Here is a 10,739-nt window from a genome sequence, read left to right as displayed (position 1 = left end):
AGCTAAACAGCATATACACCCCACCCCCCCTCTCTCTCCTACACCCCACTACTAGGTCTTTCTCTCTCTAACCCTCCCCTCACCCATACGAGGTCTCTCTCTTTCTCTCCTACTCTCTCCTTTCTCTCACACACACACACCATTTCGTCCACTCAGTCCACACACCTGCAGAGCTGTCTAGATAGAACTGAAGCGCTGTCTAGACAGATAAATACTAGATGTTACTGTAGAGCTGTCTAGATAGATACATACTAGATGTTACTGTAGAGCTGTCTAGATAGATAAATACTAGATGTTACTGTAGAGCTGTCTAGATTGATAAATACTAGATGCTACTGTAGAGCTGTCTAGACAGATAAATACTAGATGTTACTGTAGAGCTGTCTAGATAGATAAATACTAGATGTTACTGTAGAGCTGTCTAGATAGATAAATACTAGATGTTACTGTAGAGCTGTCTAGATAGATAAATACTACACGGGTTAAGTCAGAGTCTACCATGGCTGATCCAGTGTTTGTTGCATGAGGTCACTGCACCAGTGAGGGTGAATCTCTCTGCCAACATGTTGTGGTAAGACTGACAGTTAATAACCCACTGTACTGTAATGCTCCTGACAACACCTCTCCTAAACACCAAGACTCAGACCCACTTCAGAATGACATGCCACATGTTCAAGGCAGGAGTGAGTGAGAGTGAGAGTGAGAGAGAGAGAGAGAGAGAGAGAGAGAGAGAGAGAACGTGCCTGTGTGTGTTTGTCAAGGTTATTATATTAAACAAAAACTGAAACTAAAAATCTATTTAGTAAACTAAAATAAATATACGAACAAAAAACACTTCAAAAACTAAAACCACACTTCAAAAAAAGTAGTTTCCTGGAGGATCTTTTAGGTGTTCTTCAAATTGAAACTGTGGGGGAACCACTATAAGTTCTTCAAAGAACCCCTTTTAATGGATCCTCCTTTTGGGGTTAATTTTTTAACTACCCTCCCTCCCCTATTATTATGAATTATAATAATATGCATAACAATGATAACAATAACACAATATTTTTGTTCTCAGTGTTTATTATGATTTTAGTGGCAAAGCAGAATAAAACAATCTAAATATGAGGTAAACTCCCAGCAGAGCCTCACGTCCAATGGGTATGTCCTCTGGCGTGTTGATGTTAGTGTTGATGTTCTCCGTATTCATAGGCAGCATCATTTTACAGTGCCTGGTAATCAAACAGGTTTTGTGTTATATTCAGCAGAGTTGTACGGAAGGTGAAGTCTATGAATCCCCCAAAAATAGTAATTATACAGATGATTAACAAAACATGCACAAAACAGTATTCATACCTTGGTTTTTGTGGTGAATGTGAATGAAAAAAAACTACATTTTTATTAATGGCTTTCATACACATACCTTGTCCATAATGTAGAGGCCTATGGGATTCTCATTGAAGAGGTAAGGGAGGAGGATGGTAAATGTGAAACGCATAACATACCAATACCAACTGACATACAGTGGCAAGTATGTGAACCCTTTAGAATTACCTGGATTTCTGCATAAATTGATCATAAAATTTGATCTGATCGTCATCAAAGTCACAACAATAGACAAACACAGTCTTTAAACTAATAACACACAAACAATGATATGTTTTCATGTCTTTATTGAACACACAGTGTAAACGTTCACAGTGCAGGGTGGAAAAAGTATGTGAACCCTTGGATTTAATAACTGGTTGACCCTTCTTTGACAGCAATAACCTCAACCTCTGTAGTTGCGGATCAGACCTTCTCAACGGGTCAGGAATAATTATGGACCATTCCACTTTACAAAACTGTTTCAGTTCAGCAATATTCTTGGGATGTCTGGTGTGAACCGCTCTCTTGAGGTCATGCCACAGCATCTCAATTGGGTTGAGGTCAGGTCTCTGACTGGACCACTCCAGAAGGCGTATTTTCTTCCGTTGAAGCCATTCTGTTGTTGATTTACTTCTGTGTTTTGGTGTCGTTGTCCTGTTGCATCACCCAACTTCTGTTGAGCTTCAATTAGCAGACAGATAGCCTTATATTCTCCTGAAAAATGTCTTAATAAACTTGGGAATTCGTTTTTACGTCGATGAGAGCAAGCTGTCCAGGCCCTGAGGCAGCAAAGCAGCCCCAAACCATGATGCTCCCTCCACCATACTTTACAATTGGGATGAGGTTTTGATGTTGGTGTGCTGTGATTTTTTTTCTCCACACATACAGTGAGGGAAAAAAGTATTTGATCCCCTGCTGATTTGTACGTTTGCCCACTGACAAAGAAATAATCAGTTTATAAATTTAATGGTAGGTTTATTTGAACAGTGAGAGACAGAATAACAACAACAAAAAATCCAGAAAAACGCATGTCAAAAATGTTATAAATTGATTTGCATTTTAACCTCTCTGGGCTAGGTGGGACGTTTGCGTCCCACCCTAGTTAACAGCCAGTGGAATCCCGTGGCGCGATATTCAAATACCTTAGAAATGCTATTACTTCAATTTCTCAAACATATGACTATTTTACAACATTTTAAAGACAAGACTCTCGTTAATCTAACCACACTGTCCGATTTCAAAAAGGCTTTACAACGAAAGCAAAACATTAGATTATGTCAGCAGAGTACCCAGACAGAAATAATCAGACACCCATTTTTCAAGCTAGCATATAATGTCACAAAAAACAAAACCACAGCTAAATGCAGAACTAACCTTTGATGATCTTCATCAGATGACACTCATAGGACATTATGTTATACAATACATGCATGTTTTGTTCAATCAAGTTCATATTTATATCAAAAACCAGCTTTTTACATTAGCATGTGACGTTCAGAACTAGCATTCCCACCGAACACTTCCGATGAAATTTACTAAATTACTCACGATAAACATTCACAAAAAACAATTATTTTAAGAATTATAGATACAGAACTCCTTTATGCAATCGCTATGTCCGATTTTAAAATAGCTTTTCAGTGAAAGCACATTTTGCAATATTCTGAGTAGATAGCTCGCCATCACGGGCTAGCTAATTTGGCACCCACCAAGTTTGGTACTCACCAAACTCAGATTTACTATAAGAAAAATTGGATTACCTTTGCTGTTCTTCGTCAGAATGCACTCCCAGGACTTCTACTTCAATCAAATCAATCAATCAAATGTATTTATATAGCCCTTCGTACATCAGCTGATATCTCAAAGTGCTGTACAGAAACCCAGCCTAAAACCCCAAACAGCAAGCAATGCATGTGAAAGAAGCACGGTGGCTAGGAAAAACTCCCTAGGAAAAACTCCCTAGAAAGGCCAAAAACCTAGGAAGAAACCTAGAGAGGAACCAGGCTATGAGGGGTGGCCAGTCCTCTTCTGGCTGTGCCGGGTGGATATTTTAAATAACAGAACATGGTCAAGATGTTAAAATGTTCATAAATGACCAGCATGGTCAAATAATAATAATCATAGTAGTCGAGGGTGCAACAAGCACGTCCGGTGAACAGGTCAGGGTTCCATAGCCGCAGGCAGAACAGTTGAAACTGGAGCAGCAGCACGGCCAGGTGGACTGGGGACAGCAAGGAGTCATCATGGCAGGTAGTCCTGAGGCATGGTCCTAGGGCTCAGGTCCTCCGAGAGAAAGAAAGAAAGAAAGAGAGAAAGAGAGAATTAGAGAGAGCATATTTAAATTCACACAGGACACTGGATAAGACAAGAGAAATACTCCAGATGTAACAGATGTAACCCAGACAGGAAGACCACGTCAGTGACTCAGCCCACTCAAGTGACGCACCCCTCCCATGGACGGCATGGAAGAACACCAGTACGCCAGTGACTCAGCCCCTGTAATAGGGTTAGAGGCAGAGAATCCCAGTGGAGAGAGGGGAACCGGCAAGGCAGAGACAACAAGGACGGTTCATTGCTCCAGCCTTTCCGTTCACCTTCACACTCCTGGGCCAGACTATACTTAATCATAGGACCTACTGAAGAGATAAGTCTTCAGTAAAGACTTAAAGGTTGAGACTGAGTCTGCGTCTCTCACATGGGTAGGCAGACCATTCCATAAAAATGGAGCTCTATAGGAGAAAGCCCTACCTCCAGCCGTTTGCTTAGAAATTCTAGGGACAATTAGGAGGCCTGCGTCTTGTGACCGTAGCGTACGTGTAGGTATGTACGGCAGGACCAAATCGGAAAGATAGGTAGGAGCAAGCCCATGTAATGCTTTGTAGGTTAGCAGTAAAACCTTGAAATCAGCCCTTGCCTTAACAGGAAGCCAGTGTAGGGAGGCTAGCACTGGAGTAATATGATCAAATTTTTTGGTTCTAGTCAGGATTCTAGCAGCCGTATTTAGCACTAACTGAAGTTTAGTGCTAAATAACAACAACAACAAATGTTGGTTTGGTTCCAAATAATCCATAGTTATATCCAAATAGCGGCGTTTTCTTCGTGCGTTCAAGTCACTATCCGAAGTGTGACGCGCCGGCGCATTTCGTGACAAAAAAATTCAAAATATTCCATTACCGTACTTCGAAGCATGTCAAACGCTGTTTAAAATACATTTTTATGAGATTTTTCTCCTAAAATAGCGATAATATTCCAACCGGGCGACGTTGTGTTCATTCAAACACTGAAAGGAAAAATGGAGTCATCTCGTGCATGCGCGCCTCAGTGTCATTGTTCTCAGAAGGACCACTCACAAAAACCCCTGCTGTTTTTCGCCCAGAGACTGGAGAGCTCTCATTCCACTTTCTGGCGCCTTCCTAGAGCCAATGGAAGCCTTAGAAAATGTCACGTTACAGCAGAGATGCTGTATTTTTGATAGAGATGCCCTAGAAGGAGAACAAATTGTCAGACAAGGCACTTCCTGTATAGAATCTTCTCAGGTTTTGGCCTGCCATATGAGTTCTGTTATACTCACAGACACCATTCAAACAGTTTTAGAAACTTTAGAGTGTTTTCTATCTAAATCTACTAATTATATGCATATTCTAGATTCTGGGCAGGAGTAGTAACCAGATTAAATCGGGTACGTTTTTTATCCGGCCGTGAAAATATTGCCCCCTATCCCAAAAAGGTTAAAAGAAGGAAAAACAAACAAATCACGTATACAAACAATGAATGACACTAAACAGTCCTGTCAGGTGCACAGACACAAAACAGGAGACAACTACCCAAAAATCCCCATAGCACAAACACCGATATACATAGGACCTTCAATCAGAGGCAACGAGGAACAGCTGCCTCCAATTGAAGGTGAATCAACAAACCCTAAACATAGAAATAGAAAGACTGAACATAGAAATACACTAACATAGACCAAAAACCCCGGAACACTCTAAACAAACACCCCTCTTACATAAGCACATAGACCAACAAACCCCGAGACACTCTAAACAAACACCCCCTGCCACGTCCTGACCAAACTACAATAACAAATAACCCCTTTTACTGGTCAGGACGTGACAATTTGCATGGCCTTCTTTCATTGATCCCTAATATTCTTAACCGTTCTCCATATAGTCTAGTAAGTCTGTCGAGAAAATTCGAATTAAAAGGTACAGCAAATTTAAAAGGATGGCTTTAGATAAATGTACTGAAAACCCTAGAAATCCACTTTTCTAAGCTCAAAGACGATGGCCAGAGCATACCAATGATGTTGCAAAATTGTTTAAAGGTAGACTCAGCGATATGACCTAGATGCAGAAAGTAAACAGTATAGTGGGTCAATTTCTGCAACAACTAAGAGCATTGACGCGCGAGGCTCAACTTCTCCGCTGTGTTGGTGCCCTGGCTCCCACGATGTAACAGCGTGTAGCAAACCCGTGCATGTATCAATATCTGCGGTGCTGCTCGTGGCAACTTCCTTTCGCAGATTCTAGCTTTAAGTCAATAAATAATTGTTTAGTCAAAGTTTGATATGTTTGAAGTGACAAATCCGAACTGCCCACTTCGTGCAAAATCCGTGTGAATGGGGTGTCTTTTCCTATGATATTATGCACAAATTCTTTAGTTTCAGTTTAGTTTCAGGGCTGGGTTTTATTTGAATGTTACCACCCTCCAGCATGACACTGTTTATTAATCAGAAACAGCTGCAAAGTTATTTATCTTCGTGACTGAGTTGAGACAAACAGCCTTGTGTTCACTTGGCCGCCTGAATAGCCTGCTAGCAGCCTACTAAAGGTTGTACCGTGTCCAGTACAACGTAGAAAAACGCATATCAGCTATCTTTCAATAGTTATCCATATTACCGGAAATTCATCTTATTCTTTCTAGCTATTCCTATGGCGGATTCAAGGCCGCAATTTATGGAAGACGCTTAGGGCTCTGGTCAAAAGTAGTGCACTATGTAGGGTATAGAGTGGTATTTTGTGTGGTGTTGCTGATATCTTATCTAGTGGTCTGGGTGGTGGCTGCTGTCCATGGTGCTGAATCCTTTTGAAGAGTTCTTTGTGATAGTCTAAATTAATTTGTAAAAAAATATTCAAATATCAATTGACACAAATCGTATTGTTAACAGAAATAACCCAATAGGAATTAGTAGCTGTAGCCCTAGTGGATAAATTAATAAGCAAGCTGGTAAACGTGTGTTGTTCCACTCCAGTAGCACAATGATAAATCACGGAGCAGTTGGTTGAAGCCCATTAAACAGGACTGACTACACAAACAAACACACACACACACACACACACACACACACACCACACACACACACACACACACACACACACACACACACACACACACACACACACACACACACACACACACACACACACTGGCCGGCGTAATCACACCACACACACAAACACTTGGCCAACGTAATTACCGCCGCTGATTTGCAACAAGCAAGGGGCCGCTGTAAATCCATGGCCATTATAATTGAAGTATGATGCGAAATGGAATTTACTGTAGCGCTTCTCAGAGAGGCCGCCAGCCGGGCGGTAAATTGTACGCCCGCCACCAGTGGCGTAGATGTCCCTGATGTACTGCGCTCTTTCACCGCGATCCCTAAATCTTACCGGGTGGGACAGGAACGAGGTGAGGGGGCATCTCTCATCGAGACACCAGACCCCAGTTTTACGAATTATATTTTCACAGAACAATAAACATTGTTTAACCGAAGTATGACACGAACATTAGTATTTAGCCTCGTTTATCCTTAGGGTGATCCATAGAGCTGCGAGTCAGCCAAAACTAATGGGCCCATATTTATAAAGTTTCTCAGAGTAGGATTATCAGGTCCTCTTTCTAGGATCAGGCCCCCCTTCTAGGATCAGGTCCCCCTTCTAGGATCAGGTCCCCCTTCTTATTCATTAGCCTTGGATTTAAAATGCAAAACGTATCCTATATCAGCCCTCCTACTCTGAGAGCTTCTATGAATACTGGCCCTGAAGTACCATTATACAATAAGAGAAATAGGCTTGTTTTTGATCATCCATTCAGGCCTTAAGGTAATCTAAAAAGTGACAGTTACAACTCACCTTTCTCAATTTCAATACATATTGGACTTTAAATCAACTGTTAGTAAAATCACATGGGTAATCTATAGTAACAGAGAATTGATGAATAGATTATGTCATACAGATAATCAATAGACTATGGGATGACCCTGTGATGACACCATAGTGTCTATCCTATACTCTACGGTCAACAACACATGTAAACACAATATCCAGTATTCATGGCCAACTCATCTGTTTGTACCAAGCAGTAGGCTATGAAAGTTGGGACATTGTTTGTGTCACAGTCATATAATGGCTAATCACTTTCAAAGCAACAATTGAGTGTTATTTTAAAGCAACGGTATAACAATTGGGCCTACACTGTAGCAGCAACTGACTGGCATTTGACAGAAAGGCTGTAGACTAGCAACTGTGGTAGTAGGCTAGTGGCTGTGAATAGTAACAGGCTAGAAGGCGAAGGGTGTAGGTTGAAGTGATAGCACTCTAGTGGTTGTTTTTAATTAGGGTGTCTAGCCAGGACCAGTGTCAAGTCTCTCTCTCTCTCTCTCTCTCTCTCTCTCTCTCTCTCTCTCTCTCTCTCTCTCTCTCTCTCTCTCTCTCTCTCTCTCTCTCTCTCTCTCTCTCTCCTCTCTCTCTCTCTCTCTCTCTCTCTCAACCAGCTCAACTAAAGTGTTTAGTGGGGTTCTCTCCATCACAAGTTGAGGTGGACTCGGGAGATTTAGAATGCGACTGTATGTTTGTCTGTCAGCCTGTCTGTCTGCACGTGCTGTGTGAGTCTGTGAGTGCTACAGGGATTTCTCCTCTGTCTGTCTGACTCACTCACTCACTAAACGAGACGTCAAAAACACATCAGAGAGAGAGAGAGAGAGGGGGAGAGAGAGAGGAGCTGCTGTCCGCGCGCCCAAACTCGTAACCTCTCCCTCTTCCACCATCTCACTCATTTTTGGAAAGAGAAGGAACATGAGAATGAAGAAGAATAAAGACTCTTTTTTGTCATCCAACTGACCGAAGAGACTACTGCACCTGTGGTCACAGAGACTGGAGTGTGTCCGGTCTCCCTGTAGGTTTGGACCTCTACTGTAAAAATGGGAAGGAAAACGACATGGAAGTATTATTTTGGTGACGTTTTAGGAGGCGTTCTTCCTACTCTGAAAGGACAGTGTTTTTGTTTATCAGCGGCGGTGTTTGTCTGTTTGTTGTTGTTGTTTTCTTCTGTCAAAGCAGAGGATGAGTGTCCGTTATCCTGTATCTGTGCCAGAGACTCTGGGACAGTGACCTGCCGTGACAACGAGGACACCGAGTTACCGGGAGACATACCGGCGTGGGCGACCACGTTAATACTCAGGGGGAACAACATCTCAACCTTACCGGGTGGAGCGTTCTCCTCGAATAACGGGACGAAACTCAAGCTAACGACCCTCTCACTGTCACATAATGGAATCATGGTGATCGAGGCTGACGCTTTCACAGGACTCCCACGGTTGCGTTTGCTAGATTTGAGCCACAATCGGTTGGTGTACATCTCAGACCGGGCGTTTCACAGTCTGCAGGAGCTCCGCTCCCTTTACCTGAATGACTCGCTCCTCGCACTGGCTGTGGCGCAGCTCTCCAATGCATTGCATGGAGACATTTTATGCAACCTCCACCGGCTGGAGCTATCTGGCAACCGGTTGAAAACCATACCCATTTCAAGGTTGGATGCATTCAACCTCCACACTTTAGTTTTAACCAATAACTCAATCGAAAACATTGGTAAAGAGAACGTCTCCAGTTTGTACCGCCAAAAGCAAGTGCGCGTCTATTTATCACTAAACCCGTTCAGGTGTAACTGTGAGCTGGAGTCGTTCTACTTCTGGTTAAAGAACTCTTCTCAGTGCGTGGACGCTGCGCGCCTCCTGTGCGCCGAGCCTGATGCTAAGAAGGGGATTCCAATAGAGCGGTTACGCAGTGAGGACGTGGATTGTCTCAATGAGAACTTAGAGGCAGTGTCCTACGTGTTCCTAGGGATAGTCCTGGCGCTGATCGGCATAGTATTCCTCATGGTGCTCTATCTAAACCGGAGAGGAATCAAACGGTGGCTCAACAACATCCGCGATGCGTGCCGCGACCAGATGGAAGTGTATCATTACCGGTATGAGCAGGACTCAGATCCCCGGTTGGCTAACGTCGCGGTTTAACGTTCAGTGTTCACTCGTCAATCCATGCCATATATCCACCATTTTTTTTCTATACAGAGTAAACTGTCCTTGAACGGATGAACTATTAGTATCAGTTTGTTATCAGCTGTAGTTGTTTATAATACGTTGGAAAACAACAGACGTGGCTATTCAAGGAGGACAATAGGCCTACGTTGAAGAGGTGGCAATACAAACCATATTGTACAGTACTTGAATGTACATATCTGTAAATATACCATTTACAACACAAAAGAGAACATGCTTATCTTCCACATGAGAACATGAGACTTTTAAAATATAAAATGTACTGAGCCGCCTGCATAACTTTGTTGAATCATGCACTCACTTCACAAAAGAATAAATCGTTGGAGTTCCTTCTGCAGATTATTCTGAACTACTTTATCAGTATGAAGATAATGAAAACTGACTGTATAATCTGGAATAACAGTAGAAAAGGTCTCTATTTAAAAACCAAACTGCATATGCTAAAATATGAAAAATAGTTGAAGTATGTTTTGCCCCTGTACTGTACAACCACCACACAGTTATGTTAAAGGAATAGACTGTTTGCTGTGGCATGGCTCCTTCATTCTGATAGATAACTTGTGAGACACAGGAGAGTGTGTGTGCATGAGTGTGTGTGTGTGTGTGTGTGTGAGAGAGAGAGAGACAGAGAGAGAGAGAGAGAGAGAGAGAGAGAGGTGGATGCGTCCATGTGTGCATGGTAATCCGTGCTATGCCAGAATGGCAGGTGGACCAGTCCCTAGGTGTTAAACTGATGTCATATACTTCCATGTGTCATGATGTCTAACAACCCCTTTACCTTTATGAACTGATGGTAATAAGGGATCTCATGGGCATTTCTCCATAAATTACTTAATTTCTCATAACGACCCATTTCACACCTCCAATATCAGTGTACTGTAGCCTATAATCTAAATCATGGTTGCATATAGAGGCCTACTCTACTTTATTCATTTGCAACATTTTACATGCTATTAGAAAAATTGTCAAACATGATTAATGGCTCCTCTAAGTGGCTGCTAAATGACTCAAATGTAATGTAAAATGTTGATGAAGAATAATCTGTGGAATA

The 10,739-nt window shown here is 42.1% G+C and overlaps 1 protein-coding gene across 1 annotated transcript; it reads left to right on the top strand.

Annotated features, from left to right (window-relative positions):
• The first annotated feature begins 6,899 nt into the window (after positions 1-6,899).
• On the top strand, positions 6,900-9,879 carry tpbgl (trophoblast glycoprotein like). Its single transcript, XM_014129422.2, has 2 exons — positions 6,900-7,041; positions 8,688-9,879. Exons 1-2 carry the CDS (start codon positions 6,900-6,902, stop codon positions 9,641-9,643), a joined length of 1,098 nt encoding a protein of 365 aa, XP_013984897.2. The 3' UTR covers positions 9,644-9,879.
• Positions 9,880-10,739: the final 860 nt, after the last annotated feature.

The sequence above is a fragment of the Salmo salar genome, chromosome 11 (assembly GCF_965601325.2).
Source record: "Salmo salar chromosome 11, fSalSal1, whole genome shotgun sequence".
Taxonomy (NCBI): Eukaryota; Metazoa; Chordata; class Actinopteri; order Salmoniformes; family Salmonidae; genus Salmo; species Salmo salar.
The sequence above is the reverse complement of the archived record's forward strand: the minus strand, read 5'-3'. Positions and strand labels throughout refer to the sequence as shown.